Source organism: Sciurus vulgaris, assembly GCF_902686455.1.
Source record: "Sciurus vulgaris genome assembly, chromosome: 5".
Taxonomy (NCBI): Eukaryota; Metazoa; Chordata; class Mammalia; order Rodentia; family Sciuridae; genus Sciurus; species Sciurus vulgaris.
In genome coordinates this window covers 42,750,648-42,769,332 of record NC_136465.1, presented here as the reverse complement: position 1 = coordinate 42,769,332, position 18,685 = coordinate 42,750,648, and the positions used below count along the sequence as shown (strand labels likewise).

At 37.3% G+C, this 18,685-nt stretch overlaps 1 protein-coding gene and 1 long non-coding RNA gene across 2 annotated transcripts in view; one reads left to right on the top strand and one right to left on the bottom strand.

Moving 5' to 3' along the window:
- The window catches only part of MTUS1 (microtubule associated scaffold protein 1), a 150,092-nt gene that overhangs the window by 89,844 nt on the left and 41,563 nt on the right, over positions 1 to 18,685 (bottom strand). Inside the window, 1 exon segment of the mRNA XM_079142739.1 lies at positions 3,297 to 5,520. Coding sequence (XP_078998865.1) covers positions 3,297 to 5,369 — 2,073 coding nt within the window. The 5' untranslated portion in view covers positions 5,370 to 5,520.
- The window catches only part of LOC306662722, a 45,167-nt gene that overhangs the window by 20,113 nt on the left and 6,369 nt on the right, over positions 1 to 18,685 (top strand). The window lies entirely within an intron of this gene.

Genomic DNA, 18,685 nt, shown 5'->3' with positions numbered 1-18,685 from the left:
CAGAAAACTGCCTTGATAATTCTCCCCAATGATCCCACCCTCCTTCCCCTCCTGCAACTCAGCAATCCATTCATTTTCCCAGTTTGTATTTAACACGCCCTTCTGGCTCCCTTTCTAACATTCCCCACTGCACTAGGCACTACGTTTGGGCAGGGGCTGTGTCATTTATATCCCATCAATTGCCACCATATATGTGGCACACAGTAGGCACCTAATAAATGTTCCCATTCTACACTGAGGAAATGGGAGCTAAGTCTTACTCAGAGGACATATGTCAATGCTGTAAACTACAATCCATGTTCTTCCTTCACTTAAAGAGAACCAGTCTCTCAGAGAGGTCATTTGCAGTGAATTATGGAGCTACAATTTGAAACAACTTCAGAATCCACGCTCTTAACCTCAGTGTTCCATAATTCCCATTCTGACCCTTCTTTATTTAATAAATCATAAGGATCAGTTCCAATAGAGATAAATGAAGTCCTATGTGAATGACTGTTGAATCCATACACCAGGAACTCAATGCTAACTTATAGGCCATCAACCCAAAGAAACAGCCGCAGGTCAGGTTCTGAGATGGGAGAACAATACAGAATTGGCCAAGATTAGCAGGGAAGAAAGCAAAGACTCATACTGATGGTCTACCTCTACTTTAAAGCAGGCTGAATTAATTCCCCAGAGCAACCTTCTTTTAAAAAGTAGAACAAACTTATCATCAATTAACAAAGGTGAATCTTTAACAAATCATTTACTTGCCATTCAGAGCCAAAAATCCACAAAATTCTGAAACCCTGTGGTATATATTAACAGGAAAAAAAAAAAAAAAAAAAAAAAACAGAATTCAAGCAAGAGTACCTGAATTTGAATCTCCATTTTTCTACTTACCAGCTTTGTGAGTTTTAAATAACCTCCTAAACAACTGCCTGGCTGATACTGGGAAGAATAAATGACAAGCACCTGAGCATTACTGGGAAAATTAAATGACAAAACATACATAAGGTGACTGAGCAAAGTGCTTGGTCAAGAGCAGACACTGAATAAACATCAATTCCTTTTAGATACTTCACTACTTCTAACACATTATCACAATTGCATAACTTCTACAATGGGCAACTAACTACACTTAACCCTTTGTATCAAATTAAAATAAAATTCCCTCTTCCAAATAAGAATCTTTTGAAGTTTCAGATAAACCCTGACCTCCCAATGGTTTATGAGGTTGTGGACAGCCTTGAGTAAACTAATTTGGCCCACAGAGCATACTGAAAATTAACATCCCTTCAGGACTGTCTCTTCATGGACCCTGGACAGGCAGAGCCCTTGGGGAGTGCTGAAGTCAACCACAAACACTGGAGGTAACTAAAGCACACAGTCATCCACTCAGCTCTCAGAGCCAAGCAGAGGCTGACGTGCTCATAGCTCAGCCCCGTCCCCATCTCCCTCCCAGACACATGGGCATACGGAGAGGTGAACTAGTGAAATCAGAGGGCACAGTGCTTATTCAAGGTCATGGATACAGAGTGAGTTCTTCACAGCAGTTGATAAGTATAAGTACCAGTGCAGAGAATGCAACACTGTCCTTCAGGACTCATGTCTAATTATGAATCCTAACTGCCAGGATTCTGAAGGTGAAAAGCACCTGATCTACAAGGTGTACCTTGGATTTCAACTTGAGGATTTTATTACCTTACTTTAATACTGCATCATGGACCTCAAAAACATGCTTTCGTTTTGCACAGGGGAAAATAAAAGGCTAAGTCTGAATGCATAAATCTGGAAAAGAAAAACCCTCTAGTTTCAAAAGTATGCAACCAATTTATATTCAAGATAAAGATTTAAAGAAACTTTATGCCAATTTTTCTGGTAGCCAGGGATAGATAACAAATAAAAGTCTCTCATGAATCAAGAAGGAATAAATGTTCTAGTTCTATGTATATCAACAAGTACCAAATTAAAATTACTGGTTAGAATATACTGCAATTTAATTTAGCAAAATATTATAAATCATATGAGCTTCTTCAATTTTATATAAATTTTTATTTTTTATACTTTTTCTTTTTAGTTGTCAATGGCCCTTTATTTTATTTATTTATATGCTGTGCTGAGAATCAAACCCAGTGCCTCACACATACTAGGCAAGCACTCTTAACACTGAGCTACAACCCCAGTTCTGATATAAAAAAAAAAAATTTTTTAAACAAAATATAAGCTTTAGAATGGACAAAAACCATTAGTTTACAAATCTGTGGTGCACCATTCTTCCCAACAGATTTATTGTTAAAGTCAAAATATCTCTAAACTGACACAGCTTAGAGGGACACAAGGGACAGGCTGTCAGTGTCACATCCACTGTCCTCCCCTGCACCCAGCTCCACTCCCGGCCCCTGGGACAGGCACCCAAGGACAGCCTGCATGGAGCTGAAAATACACATAAGTCCCCACTGCCAAAAATAGGTCTGAGGACAAGTACACAACCCCAACAGTAGCCTGTTGAGTGTTTTCAAAACTCAAAACTAGTATCTTCATACTACTGTCAAAATATATGCAAGTTTATAGAAGAACAATCTTTGAACTGCACATGAGTTCTTTATTCTTTAAATGAACTGATCTAGTCCCCCTAAGTATTTGTTGTTAGGGGAAACACATTGCTTTTTCACTCAACATAGATAAAATGGATTTTGTTTATTTTATATACCTGAAATTAATGCATTAGGTGTGCAAGAGACCTTAGAAATAAATCACTAGTCCGATCCTTTCACCTTTGGGTCCACAATAATTACTTTCTCAAAGTTAAATTAGCTTGTCAGACAGAAATAAAAATCATATCCCTGTTCACAGGACAGGGCTCCACTTCCCAGAGCTAGGTCCTCAATAAGACATCAGGAGTTATTCTTATGTTTACTAGCACTCCTTAGTTATTTCTTAATGCGTGTCAAGATATCTGAAAGTTTGTAAACTTTTTCCAGAAAAATAAAATATAACCTGATTATATCAGGTATTTAACTTCAAATAACCAATTATACTAAAATATTAAATTAACTTGTTCTTTTAACACACTATCAAAAGGAACACTCATATTCAATACAAAATACTGAAACTGAGGATTTGTTTCAATATGCAGGTTGGTTGTATTGTGACCTATGTCTGGTATGTGTTAACAGACAAGATGAAGAATTAACACCTGAAAGCAAATTTGCACACCTAATTCTGTCATATTATTGGCTATTAATAGATCAATATTGCTAATACAGCCCAGTTTTCTCCACCACTCCCTGGAGCACACAAAAGCTTTCACTTACCAAAAGCAGGGAACCACATTCGAAAGTCTGGTTCATAACTTCCTTTTGCAGTTCTTGTTTTTCCACAGGTGTCCCATTTTCTTTTTCACCCTTCTTTTCAGGGCTAATCCCATCGATGTTGGGAACATACGTCAAACATTCAGCACTTTCCATTTTAACAGGGAGTATGCCTTTGATCTTCTGAAAAAGCGCAGCTACGGACCTGGTCTCATATGTTGAATTACAAGAACTTGCTTTGTCAACATCTTCCTGATTCGATTTCATGGCAGATGTTGTTCTTGGAACCCTGTGTGAAGCATTTTTAGAATGAGTTGTAACATGCACAGCCTGGCCAGTAATGAGTTTATTAAACTGCTGCTTGTGTGTCTTGTTAATTAGGATTTCTGCTTTTGTGTCTGCGTTCAAGTCAGATCGTGGTGTTTTGCTCAAAACTGTCAACTGTCTTGTGGAAGATACTGTTGAGGGTGATGAGACACTAGTCAACTGAGGCTTGGGTGTGACCTTTGGTAACACAGGGTCTTTGGACTGCAACACAGGTCTAGACATAACTTTTGCTTTGACATTCTTGAAATTTGGTCTTGGGTAACTTATTATTTCAGTTTTTCTAACCTTGCTACCTATAGGGATATTTGTTTTGGTGGCTAATTTTCCTACACTAGGCTTAGACATGTTCATAGGTGTCCCCTTGGAGTTTGGCAAATTTTTAAGGTCTCGATGACCCTTCTCCATTTTATTATATTTCTCTGTTGCTTCAACAGGTGAAATAGTAAAGCTTGCATTTGTGGGTTCTAGAACTGGTGTTGACATGCAAACTGTGTTATTTGTGCTAATGACCATATCACTTGCATCCCAAGTCAGTTCAAATGATGAAACCATCTTTTGTCCTGGTGAGCTATTTAGTATCAGTTCTACACCACTCTTTTGGGTTCCCAAATCCTTATCACTGGAAGCAATTTGTCGATCATCAGTCACTGTGAAGTTATGCTCTGAGTTCAGCACTTGGGCTTTATTTTTATCAAAAGCTGGCACCAGTAAAGGGCATTCAGCATCAATAAGACAATCAGACACTGTTTCTCTTAGATTTTGGCCCATTTCCTTTTCACCATATGAGCTTTGTGAATGTGTCTCACTATTTGGTTCATGTTTAGAGAAACAATAGAACTCCTGTAATACAGATCCACTGGGGACTTCTTTGACATCAAAAACTGGTGTTAGTGCTTGTATCTCTTTTTCTCCAATTAGTCTTTGCTGTGACCCATCTGTGTACTCACTGGTGACCTTTCCTGAAGAATATTGACACTGATTTCCAATATCTGGAACAACATCTGTTTGCATTAGCACATCAGAAAATGCTGTATTGGGGGCCTCTGATGGTGTGGCTTGAGGGTTTTCAAAGCTCTCTCTATTATAACTAATTTCTCTCACATGCATCTTATCAACATGGGATGATGTCCAAGTAGAACAGGATACAGGAGATGTATTTCCACTTCTCACACAGGTTGGTTGTGGACTTCCAGTGGTGTGCAAAAACTGACTCTCTTCACTGACATGATGTGTTATAAAAGTGCAGTTGACTTTATTCACTTGTATGTCAAAGGTTTGGTTTAGCTCCAAGGCAGCAGAGTAGTCTGTACAGTTCAAATCATCATTAGGCTTACACGGAAAAGGCAGAGATTGCTTGATGCTCTGGTCCTGAACTGCTTCTAGAGAATGACAATCACTGTGCTGGTATTTGGGCTTCTCTGTATTTATAAGTGCAGAAGACTTACATGTGGGATCTTCCTGTGTTTCTAACACCCGCTTACTAATGAAATCACTTGACTTTTGGTGATCAAGTATTTCAAAACATTGGTAGTTTGAAAAAATACTTTCATCACTGTCCACAGAAGGGTCCATTTCATAATCGACCACCATATCCTCTGGATTGGCAGAATTCCAATTCACATGACTGGTTGAAGAGTTTTGGGTATATGGTGATTTTTGGTTGTATGCATACCTATTTCCATTTTTATCACTGATAAATAAGGAATGCAATTCATCTTCTGTTTTATCATGTAAATTATCATCATTCATTCTGGATATTGACTTTAAACCTCTTCCATTTTATTTCTTCAATTCCTCTCAAATGAGAGGAAAGGAAATATTTGCCAGTCTCCTAACTTTTCAGCACTGTTGGAAGTTTTTTAGTCTAAGATGTTTCAGAGTTGAAATGATTTGTTGCTCCCTGGAAGAAATAAGATGTTTAACTCAAGTTACTAGAAAAATTAATGTCACCCCTCAATTAATTTCAATCACTTTTTTTCCCATATTTAGAACCCACCACTGTTAAATATGTGGGTAACTAAAATATCTCTAGCTGATGGTCTATCCCCTTTCAAAGATTTTTTTTTTTTTTTTTTTTTTGTGGCGAGGTAGGAACTGGGCAGCAGAATGGAAAGTGGATATACTGCTAAAGTCCCTGGGACACACATCACAACTGATAGGCCTCCTCCCTACTCCCAGCAACTCTACCTTGTCGTAAGAAGAAAAGCTAAGTTTTTCCTTCTTTTTTGACAAAATGACCATTTATCTGAATTTGCTTAAGATAGCCCAACTTCTGTCCATGGTCCCAGCATAATTCACAATAGTATCCCTTTCTCAGAAGGGCCCCCTATCATTTCCAAAGAGAATGATTACCAGACAGACCACATGGGCCCAGCAAATGAGCTAAAGATCAAGGAAGATTTAAAGAATTCACATTTCTCTTTCCTCTCCTTTCACGTCTGTCTTAAACATATGCCATTCCCAAGTTGATGGGGGAAGAAGTTGTTGATTCTTAAAAATTAAAATGGTATGCTACTGGAAATTTCTTAAAAAATGTTAGAGAGCTACTATATGCTTACTCTGATCTGTGCTCCTCCAAAATCCATAGGTTAAAGTCTAATATCCTCCACCCCAGTGTGTGACTATTTTGGAGACAGAGCCTTAAGGAAGTGATTAAAGTTAAATAAGATCCTAAGATAAAACAGTTAACCAAGAGAACTGGTGCCCTTCTGAGAAAGCAACATCGGTACTCTCTCTTTTCCCAACCCCCTATGTCAGGACACAGCCAGAAGCAAGCTGTCTACACAGTAGGAAGGGAGATCTCATAAGAAATCAAATCCTAATAGAACCTTGCTTAATCTGGGACTTTCCAGCCTCCAGAACTGCGAGGAAAATAAATTTCTGTTGTTTAAGCTACCTAGTTTATGGTATTTAGTGATGGAGCCCAAGCCAAAGATTTCATACAACCTGGCAACTCTACTCCTAAGTAAGTACTAAGAGAAATAGAACACATGTCCACACAAAACTTGTAAACAAATGTACATGATTCATAACAGAAAAATTATTTATAATAGCCAAAAAGCAGAAACAACCCACATATCCATTGACTGATGAACAGATAACAAAATGTTATATATGCGTATAGTAATATTCTTGGGCACAGAAAGGAATACAAAATTGATTCATGGTACAATATGGGTATAGTGTCACAATTTGAGAATAAATCAGTCATAAAATAAGTCAATCATGAAAGACTACCTATTATATGATACTATTTACATGAAATGTCCTGAATAGGCAAATCTATTCAGAAAGAAAACAGGTTAAAAAGGTTCCATCCCCAGAAAAAGGAAGGAAGGAAGGAAGGAAGGAGGAAGGAAGAAAATAGGTTAGTGGTTCTCTAAGGTCGGGAAAGGGTAGAAGAAAGGGAATGAAAAGTGGCTAATTGGGATGATGTTTCTTTTGGGGGGAAATGAAGCATTCCAAAATTAGATTTTGCTGATAACCACACAAGGTTATGAATATACTGAAAATTATTGAATCAGGCACTTAAAGTAAAATCTTAAAAACACCCATAAGAGTTTTCAAATCCTGTAATTTTTTCAAATAACTAAAATTTTACTACATTTTTAAATCAAATTGACATGCTTAAGAAAGATCCAAATGTTCAAAGTAGAACTACAAATAGTCATTCATATACACATCCACTTGAACTGACTTTCTCATCCTAATAGTCTCTGGATTATCAGCCAAAAGTCACAGTGTTATTCTGAATAAAATATCCTTGAGGGGGAAAAATGATGCTTTATGTGGGACCTATAAATTTTTGAATGAAGAGATCACATTTTTTCCATTTTGCAGTCTTCTCTGTATTCAAACTTCAGTGACCTGAATAAAAAGAATAAAACCAGAATAGGAACCACGAAGAACTGAAAGGATCAGTATCTTCTCTTACAGTGCTTTATGTGTTTCTGGTCACATATCCTGAAAACAAACTCAAATGGGATAAAGAAAGGCTGCAATGTTTATCTCAACTGTGCATGTGTGCACACACAAACACACAGATTCTAAAATCCTAATCCTAAAATAAGGGCTTCGTGATTTATACACTGATTGAAAACACAAATTAGTCAACTATTTTTATCATGTGACTAATTAAAAGGAATCACTGAAGCAACAGTTTTATTAGCTAGGACCTTCATAAAAACTTTCATGAAACAAATTCACATTTTTAATTCTCTGGTTTCATATACACTGAAGCTGAATGTGTAAATCAAGAAGTACGTTTACTCCCTTTCAGATTTACATGCATGGAGTATAATTTCAAAAGCATTAAAATATGTTACTCCTTTCTGCTTCTACAAGGGTGGATCCTCATTTAAGTGATACTGGTATAAGCAAATATGAGCAAAGAACACTGCAAACATAAATATTATTTGCCTTCATAAATTCAATTAATTTTTGTTACCCTAACTCCCTCTTCCACAATACATGATTTTGAAAAAAATACAACCTGATTTAAACTGAACAAATTATTCATATGTCAAAGCACTTTGTGTTATTTAAAAAATACATGTATAATAGGATAAATTATACCACCAGTCCCATGCCATTTGATAGTTGTTTCCAGTTTTTCTCTTCTATAAATAGCACTAACATCTTTGCAATCTTTGATTTCTGATCATTTTCTTTAGAAAATCTTCCTGGAAATAAAAGCATTGTTGAGTCCAAAGTGTATGATCATTTTAAGGTTTTTGAACCAGTGTGTCAAATTGTTAACTAAGATTTTTTATAATGTATATATTAATATATATGCAGAACAGATATAACCTGACTCCCATTTGTAAATTTTACGCATTTTGTTCAGCATGGTCCCACAAGCATTTTTCCATGTCGATTAGTATAAAAACATTTCTAAAGGTCATGAAATTCCATCAAAGTTAAGGCTAAATGTTGTAAGTTTACAAAAATCAGTGGTTTACAGAGAGAAACGGGAAAATAAACCCCTCAACCATTCAAATTTCATGGTATACCTGGGTTTATGATTTTTTTATTCACAGATGCAAATTTCAAATTGTTTAGCAAAGCTATTTTAAACAAACAAAAAATGCATTTGTAAGATATACTTAAGGAGAATTTTGATAAGGCATATTTGTAGATGTCTTTTCTATCTTTTCCATAAAAGAATTAGTGATACAGAGATTTGGATACCAAAAAGGTTCTGCAGTTAACCTTATCAGTTCCAGGATTAGTTAAAAGATCAACTTCACCATTCACTAAAGAATTCAATGCCTTTATATGTAAGAGGATGAAAGGATGAGCAGCTGAATGGTTGGGTAGCCAAAGTAATAACCTCCAACAGGTGAGAATCAGTCATATTTTTGCCTTTATGTTACATTATTACCCAAGATGAATTGACTACTTGCTATGAAAGATGAAGAAATGAGCTCTCTTATTCTTCTCACCTCTTCTTCCCATCTATAGACTTATTTTGATTTGGTCAGAGTTTACAAATATGCCTTTTTGATTTGTAGTCATAATCCTTTTGATTATTTAAGCCGTAATTCTTCATTTAAATGATCATAGGTTCCTTTTATTGTGGCCCCTTCATATGGGTGGACTGTTGGGAAGTGTGCTGTGGCCTGCATGTTCTAAAACATGGAAGTACTTGCTTTTATCCTCCCGTCATCCTTTAGCTGGGTATGACATTTTTTTTTTCTTTAGAACATTAGAGACATTGTTCCATTTTCTTCTCTCATTCAGCATTACTAGCAGTAAATCAGGATGGTATTGGCCTGATTTTTTTTTTCTCATTTTTATACTTGATTATTTAGCTGGGGAAGGATAACTCTGGATTCCCAGAGAATTCCAGAACTTTTATGATTTTGTCAATAAATCATTTTATATACTTTGGAAAAAAAAAAAAAAAAAAGAATACAATGCCTTGACTCACCATTACCATGAAGACAAAGCCATAGGCAGGAAAGGGCTGACCGGCCTTTCCAGTTAGTTGGAAGCTGGCCTTCTGTATTAGGATCACCTTCATTCCTCTCGTGCTTTAAAAATGGTACCTCAGCTTCCACCCACCATAAGTTAGACATATATTCTTTGAATAAATCTCACCTGATTCATTAAAGTTTTCATATTCCTATAGTTGCAATATAATTTACCTCAAATAAAAGAAGACAAAGTTACTGTCTTGGAAATATTTTTATCAAAGCAAAAGCAGAAAGAAAAAGGAAAGAAAAATTTGGAACAAATTATTCTCACTCAGAGGTATAAATTCTCAAGTTCTCTTTCAGTAGCACTAACAGAATAAAGTAGAATGATCAAGGTTCCTTTAAAGAGAATATTTTTTAAAAAAGAGATCATTTTAAGAGAATTTTGGACAAGGAAGCAATTCCCATTAATTAAGATTTTGGAATACAATACAGCAACTCCTCTTGAATAAAAAGATCATCAAAATGTGTATTCCCATAATAATTTCTAAAGTTCAAAATTGGTACACAGGTACTAAAAGAAATGGTCAAGGGGCTGGGGTTGTGGCTCAGTGGTAAAGTGCTTGCCTAGCTTGTGTGACGCACTGGGTTTGATTTTCAGCACTGCATAGAAATAAGTAAATAAAATAAAGGTCCATCAACAACTAATAAAAATATTTTTTTAAAAGAGAAATGGTCAAAGCAACTACTAGTACAAGGTCTAGGTTAGAATTTTGATGCCTTTGAAAGAAAAATACAGGTAACAGTAACTTAGCTTCCTCGCTAAATCTTAGTTTGAAAAATATTTATTGTCCAAAGATGAAAATTACATGATTTCTTACAGTCAACAGATACATCTGAAAAATTAAATCATTATCATGTTAATTAAATCATATAATTGAATCCATTATCATTGTCATGAATGCTGGAGGAAATTTTAGAGATCCAATTCAGACTTCATTTTACAGATGAGGAAACCTCTGGGGAATAAACTGCAAGCAGATGGTGGCCAAATCCGTCATTAACAGGTCAGTGTCAGGCGACATAACAGCTGTGTATTACTGCAGCAACTGAGGCTTATGTAACAGTCCATATGTGCTACACCTTCCTATGACCCATCAGGTCTAGCTCTGTCATTTGAACATTAATACAACTAAACTTGCTATACCACATAATTTTGGAAATGAAAAAATTGTATCTTAAAAAAAAAGTCAAACCCCATAACTAGCTTCATTACTTTACGATCATACAGAATTTAATTTTACTCCTATTCATATCAATAAATAGAGTGCCAGTGTTTTATGATGTGAATACAAAGACAGTTGTACTTCATAGCTTCCAAATCATAAAATTTCATCAGTCTCCTTAAAAATGTTTTCAAGGACTTACATCACCAAAATTCAGCTTTTCGAAGCTTTGAAACCCAAAATCTTACCTGATCTTTGATTTGCTTTAAATCAAAAGACAACATCAGCACAATATCTAAGCTATGGATTTTATTTAAAACTCAAAAAAAGCAGTTGTACAAAAAAAATCATTGGTATAATTAAAAATATATTCATAAGTCTCTACCTCCTGGTAAACCATCAAGGTAGCTAGCTAATCGCTCTTCCCCAAACCCAGCTTAGCATTTTTCACAACTCAAATGAGCTCCTGTGGCCCATCTTCTGACAAACTCAGTAACCTCCTCAAGCACTAAGTTTAGTCTTACACCCAGGAACCAAGGACAAGCCTACCTTATATCCTAAAGTATAACAATTTCTCAGGAAGTGAGTTGAACAGGAGGAAGCTAGAACTGGTTTAATGGATAACACAGAAGGCTACTGAAGCAATACCAGCATTATAAATATTTTAGAAAGTAAGTACAAATTGGAAATCATATGCTTTTATTCTTCTAAAACATTGTGCTTTAATGTGCATACAAATTGACTGAGCCTCACATACAAAAAAAAATGATTTAGTTGTGGGTGGGGGACATTGTGATTTTGCAATTTCTAGCCATCTCCCTAGTGATACTGATGCTTTTAGTCCATGCACCACTGAAGAAGCAGCAGGACATAGCAGCTTTGAGAAAGGAACTGACTATACCAACAACATTGGTGGCTGTCAAGTGACTGCCTTCACATCCAACTGTACAATGTCTCTAATTGTAAAAGACTTTTCTTACATTTGAACCCTTCGTTTACACTTTTTAACTTTCCTCTCAGATGGCAAGAGCGTACACTCATGGAGAGTGGTGCTTCTATCCCTCTTCAGTTTATTCATGTAGAGAGAGCTGAACAAGGGTACACTCCTACCCTTTTTCTGTCCTTTTACTCATTCCACCCAGAAATAAAGTGACTTTAACGATTTTGTAAATTTAGGAAGAATTAAGTGCACATGCTCAGAACGGCCCAGCACTGTCCTATTTCCACTCAGGAATGAGCTGCCCCCCTAGAGCCAGGACTAACGGGAGGTGAGAAAGGTATTTAAGACAGGATCAGTAACTTGTGAGAGGGGGAGTGATTACATGGTGAGACAGGAAGCCAGAGATTCAGGGACCACCTCACTCTTTGTAACAACCTGTTCCTGTAGGAACCAACCAGGGTCCCTTGACAACTAATTAGTCTCTTCTTAGAGTGAAGCCCCAATGACCCGATTATCTCCCACTAGATTACCACCCAACACCATCATGCTGGGGACAAAGCTTCTAGCACATGAACCCTTGGGGGACACATTCAACAGAGTTCAAATGAACTCTATTAGTTCCTGACTAGAGAGAGGAGGAAAGGCGGAACAGTACTATTTTAATATTGTCATTTGGAACTGGAATGTACTGCCAAAGGCTCATGTGTTAAAGGCTTGGTCCTAGCTGGTGGCACTACTGGGTAGTGGTAGAAAAATTAGGAGGTAGAGCCTTGAGGGAGGAAGTAGATTAAAAGGCATGTTTTTGAAAGGTATATCTTGTCACCAGCTTCTCCCTCTCTCTCTGTGCTTCCTGTCTGCCATGGAGTGAGCAGGACCTTCCACCATGATGTTCTGCCTTACCACACAGGTCTAGTCAAGGGACCGTGGACTGAAACCTTTGCAACCATGAGCAAAAGAAATCTTTCTTAAGTTGGCTTTCCCAGGTATTTTGTCACAGTGGCAGAAAGCTAACACCATTAGCAACTGACCCTGAAGATGTGCTAACCACAGCACTGAAGCAGGATCCTGCATGTCAGGCCCCTGATGAACCAGGCATTGACCTTTAGCTTTAGATTACAGTGAGGCCAAAGGAATGACCCAGGAGAGGCTGCTGTGGCCACCCACAGAAGCACATGGGGCTTCAGGCAGTAGCTATTTGCAAATCATTACAAGGCATGTCACCAAGATATCAGTCCAGATGGACAGGATTTTTGAGTGAGTAAAACATCTGTTTTATTCATCAATATATTTACAATACTCAGAAGAATATACAAGAGGGTTCTCAAAAAACATTTCTTGAATTAACGTATGAAAGAGTCAAAAGAATTTGATTTTAGACTTGAACTCCTTTGGATTCTAACACATTTGGGTTTTAAATTGCAAGAAAAATCAATCCTAAAATTATTTTCCCCCAGGAACTTGATATAATGGCAAAGGGTTAATATTCCCACAGAGGGCATCTCCATTTCACCGGCATCTTAACTTTTTAATCAGATCTCAATGTACTCCTCCAAAAATCTATGCTATGTATATGCTATGTATACATACGTATCCATGCTATGCTATGTATAAATTAAGACTGGAAAGAAGAAAGTAAATTTATGCCCCGGGCACCTCAGAACCAATTTAGTTAAAGTACCCATCAGAGAATTCTGGAACAAGATCTCAGCTGCCCCTTAGAGAGGCTAGAAGAATGCCCAGAGTGATAGTGGTTCAACTTCAACAGCCTCCTGGAGTTGCAGGTCAAGCCAAAAACCTGAGTTGAGGGAATAACATGTAGGGATGTTAGAGGTGAATGTGTCTCCCCATTCCTGATGGGTCCTTCCATGCAGGAGTTAAACTACTGTTATCTTTCTTTATTCCAGTCTGATCACTTGTTTTCATCCTGCCCAGAGGAAGTGAAGTAACATCTAATGAGAAAATGTGGGAGGAATAAACCCAGATTCTTGGCTGAGCTCCTCCTGCTGTGTCTTCCCGGGGGCGAGTCAGCCCATGAAGAGCACAGGTGCACTCCATGACCCTGGCAGCCCTGCAGTGACTGCAAGGACCTGATTCTGGGCTTTGACATATGGAAGCACCTTAGTCTTACCCACTAAGCTACATCCTTCACAAGCAGCCTTGAATGGAGATGGATTAACAGTCTGAATGGCAATTTCTCTGCCCTATTGTATTTTTCCATTGGTTTAGAACTCAGATCAGAAAGATGATGTTGGACCCTCTCTTCATATCAAATATTACAGTTTTATTTATTTTTTCTTTAATTCCTAGTTTAAAATCTATGACTTCTGCAAGGTTCATCTTTTTCTTATTGTGAGAAAATATGAATAATATTATATTTTGTTTATCCATTCATCTATGGATGGACACTTAAGACTGCTTCCTCCTTTTGGTTACTGTGAATCACACTGCTATAAACATGGGTATACAAATATCTGTTCTAGCTCCTGCTTTCATTTATGTTGGACATATACTCAGAAGTGGAACTGATGGATCATACTGGACTTATATTTATAATAGTTTTGAGAAATCATCATATTGAGTTATACAGCAACTATACTATTTCACATTCCCACCAGCAATGCGCAAATGTTCCAATCTCTCCACATCCTTGCCAACACTTGTTATTTTCCATTTTATTTTACAACAGGCATCCTAGTAGATGTGAAGTGGTATCTCATTGTGGTTTTGATTTGCATTTCCCTAATGACTGGTGAGGCTGACCATCTTTTCATGTGGTTTTCGGGCAGGTATATATCTTTCTTGGAGAAGGGTCTATTCAAGTCCTTTGCCCCCCCCCCTTTTTTTAAATTGGAATTTGTTGTTATTGCTGTTGAGTTAGCACACTTTTTGAAAAAAGAGATCCAATTTTGGAAGTATGATTAACTTAAAACAGTATGCTGGAGAGGGGAACTTGTTTAATTTCTGTTATGTGTTGAAATGCGCCCCTCAAAGCGATCAGACAAAAGTCAGCTAAGGAAGCTGGGAAAAGGCAAGAATGGGTCCTCCCCCATAGACAGCAAAGGGAGCACTGTCCTGCTGATGCCCAAATTTCAGACTTCAGCTTTCAAATTTGTGAGAAGGTAAATTTGTTATTGTAAGCCACCCAGTTTGTGGTACTTTGTTACGACAGCCCTAGGAAACTAATAAACTCCAATCATAGAAAATAAGTGAATTCAAGTCCTTTTGTAGATTAGTTGTCTGGAAGTCACAACACAGCTTCTATTATTACCAAAAAAATACACAAACTATTGTGAGGTTCCTGGACAACCTACACATGGTATTTTAATCCATCAATGTAGCATGCATATCGCCCAACAGTACTGCTATTTCCAGATTATATTAAGTGCAGCCAGTATGCCTGGCTGCATGGATCCCTAAATGTCAGAAACACATATCCTTTGCCATAGCCATAGACTCTAAGATAAAGAAATTTTTCTCCCCAACTCTAATAGGTAAAGTGGAGACAATTAACTCTTCCCCACAACCACACAAAGAAAGTGACTCCTGTTCTGTGTTGCCCAGATGGCAAGAAGGCCTCTATTCTTGTTCCTTCACTCACATCTGCACTGTAGATGTACAAGCATGAATAAAAAATTTGAGTACTTGCACATTTTTCTCTCTCCTTACTTGTAACTGCAGCAAAGTTAAGACAGTCCCTCACTTTAAGGATTAGTAGCAGTGGAAATAAATTATTTGCGGTGGAAATGTCACAAATCCAAAAACATCCTTACTTTGAGAGGAGCTTACATAGAGAGCAACTAATAGTTCAAATGTTTAGCAACATTGGAAACAAAGGGAGAAGACTTACTTTTTATTATAAATACTATGCTATTTTGGGACCTAGAGGGGTAATGACTTTGAAGCATAAGACGAATCCCTTAGAATAGTTTGCTGTGATAATAATCCAAACTTCAGTGACTTCACACAAATGTCAAGGGTGTGGGCAGGGAGCTCCACCCATATCCCTGGTCAGTCAGGAGTCCAGGTTAATTGCAGTGTCACTCAGTAAAAGCAGGTCACTATGCACTGGGAAAGTTCCTCAGGAAACTATGCACTCTCTCTTAAAACTCCTGCCTAGAAGTGACACGCATCACTTCTGCTAATATTTCACCAGATGAAACCGGCCATAGGATGACATCCAACCTCAGGAAAGTGCATAAGCACAATCTTACCCTCTGCCCAGGAGTGTGGGAGAACCAGAAATAGCTATGCAAAGAATTAAGGTCATAAGAGAAGAATTTATTTTTGTTAAGAATTATGGTAGAAACAAATCTGATAAATTCAGCAAAGTAGGACACAAAAATCAATATGCAAAAATCAATATCTTTCTATGTACTGATCATGAACCCACTGGGAAAGAAAGTAAAAACAATTCCATTCAAAATAACTGTAAAAAGTACCTAGGAATAAACCTAATAATGGGAGTAAAAGACCTCTACAGTGAAAATTTCAGAACACTGAAGAAAGTGAGTAAGATATGAGAAGATGGAAAAAGCTACTATGTTCATGGATGGTCTCCACTACACCAGGACTAGCTGTCACATGCACTTCACTATCTTTAAAATCTTTCTTTCTTTTGGTTTCATTTTATTTTTTTACTCTTTCAGAGGGGTTATCTCAACACAAGGACAACACAGACTCAATTCTCTAAGTACAATTAATAATCATCTCCATAAAAACATCACACAAACACACACACACACACACACACACACTCTACTCACAATCCCAGTGACCTGAGAGGCTGAGCAGGAGAAACCCAAGTTTGAGGTCAGCCTGGAAACTTAGTAAGACCCTACGCAACTCAGCAAGACCTTGGGATATAGCTCAGTACTACAATGCTCCTGGGTTAATACCCAGTATAGTAGAGAAGGGCAGAGAATACATCCACTTACAAAATCAGATAAAATACAGTTTATAAATTACCTGACAAACAAAAATGAGAAGCTGCACCAAAGATTGGCTCCTAAGTTTAATAAAACCTCCCACCAATTATCACAGTTATATATTATAAATTAAGTGATCTCTGTGCTAGCAGTAGTTTACCTTTGTAAAAAACAAAATACCTAATTAATTGTGGCTTGAGGGTTACGTTTTAAGAATAGTTGACACTGAGTGCCTGCTTACTGAATTTCTGTTGACAAGTTCAAGTTTGGCATAGCTATGAACAATCATACAACCAAAAGCATACTCCATTAGCAAAAACAAATCTTATCAGTATCAGTGCAGTTTTAAGGACAAGAACAGAACCTTGGCAACTAATGGGTAATTAAATGTCTGCAAAGCACCACATGTGAGTACACCCAGTACACAAGTAATCACCATCCTTGATTAGACACTGACAGATGGTAAAATGTAACATTCCCACCCATCCCAGAGGCCACATGTAAATCCCCTTCATTACATCTCTTCTTACCTCTCCAGATTTCACCAAACCCTGTGCCTCCAAGTTTTCTTAACTCACAATCTCATGTCAGACACTGGTAGGTGCTTACCCATTCCTCATTCTGCCCTTTCCTGCCAGCAGAAACTTGAATTTTTATAGATGTCTGCTACAGCCCATGTAGTTTTGGGAAAGATGTCATCCATAGCTTAGCAGAAAATTCTGATTCAGGTAAATCACAAGGCCCTAATTTTCCATGGAGTTTTGGAAAAATCAGCAGAAAACCTGATCATTAAGATTTATTATTTTTGCAACTTAGAATTTCAATGGGTATAAACTTGAAAGTCAAAAGACCAGATTCCCATTTAGTTTCAAGAGAATTTATTCATTTCACTTGAACTGCTATGAAGGACACAAATGCAGGTCAGTGTTATGTTTTAGAACAAATAAGATTAATAGCCAATATGTGACTACTGATTATACACAAAAAGCTCTTCTAAGTGCTTTGCATAAATTCTCACATAATTCACAAATGACTCTTGAGCAGTATAAAGTACTATGGGCCCAACTGTACACATGAGGACTAAAGCATACAGAGTTGAGTAACTTGCCATTGTTAACCAGCTAGGAGGCTACAAACTAAGTACTCTGGTTTTGTGTTCATCTTTTCAATGCTATGCTAAAGAAAAATCAATTCCAACAGGGGAAAATACATACAAAGCATCAAATGCTTTACCCCATTAATACCAAAAGCTAGAACACAATGAAGCAATGTCTTCAAATTTCTGAGTGATAAGTTATTTTCAAAATGGAATTCTATACCCTATGAGACCATGAATTGTAAGTGAGTTTAGCCAGGCACAGTGGTGCATGCCTGGAATCCCAGCTACTCAGGAGGCTAGAGGATGACCTGAGTCAGGAGCTTGAGGCCAGCATGGGCAACAGAGAGACCTTGCCTCAAAAAAAAAAGAGTAAGTGTATATAAGGGGATTTTTAGGCATGTAAACCTCAAACTTGCCCCCTTACACACCTTCTCAGGAAACAGAAATGGTAGAGAGTGAACACCATCAAAATGTGGCAAACCAGGAAACGGGATTCAAGAGATGGGAAATGCCAGGTCCTGTACCAGCCCAAAGAGCAGCAGGACATCAGTGAGGTCCAATAAGGAAGTCTCCAGGGAAAACAAAGAACTAATAAATACTGGAAAGCTTTAATAAATTGAAAAATTGAACAGAGAAATCAGTTTTTGGAGATGTGCGATGCTTCTCCAGGAAAGTGAAAGAAAACAAAGTACACAGCAGGGTGAAGGGGGAGCAATTGTTAATCTTAAGAAAAATAGCTGTATAAAAGAGAAAACATCCATAATATACCACTTGGCTTGCTGAGGACATTAACATCCTCATAATTGTGAAAGCAAGAAAATTTCACCAAAAATTATCTTCTGGTTAGAAAAAGATTTGGGAAGTTAAAAGGGGTAACAAAAATCCTCATCAGTCATAGGAAGTTAATACATGATGTTTAAAAAAAGATGTGGAAAGAGAGAAATATATAAATATTGT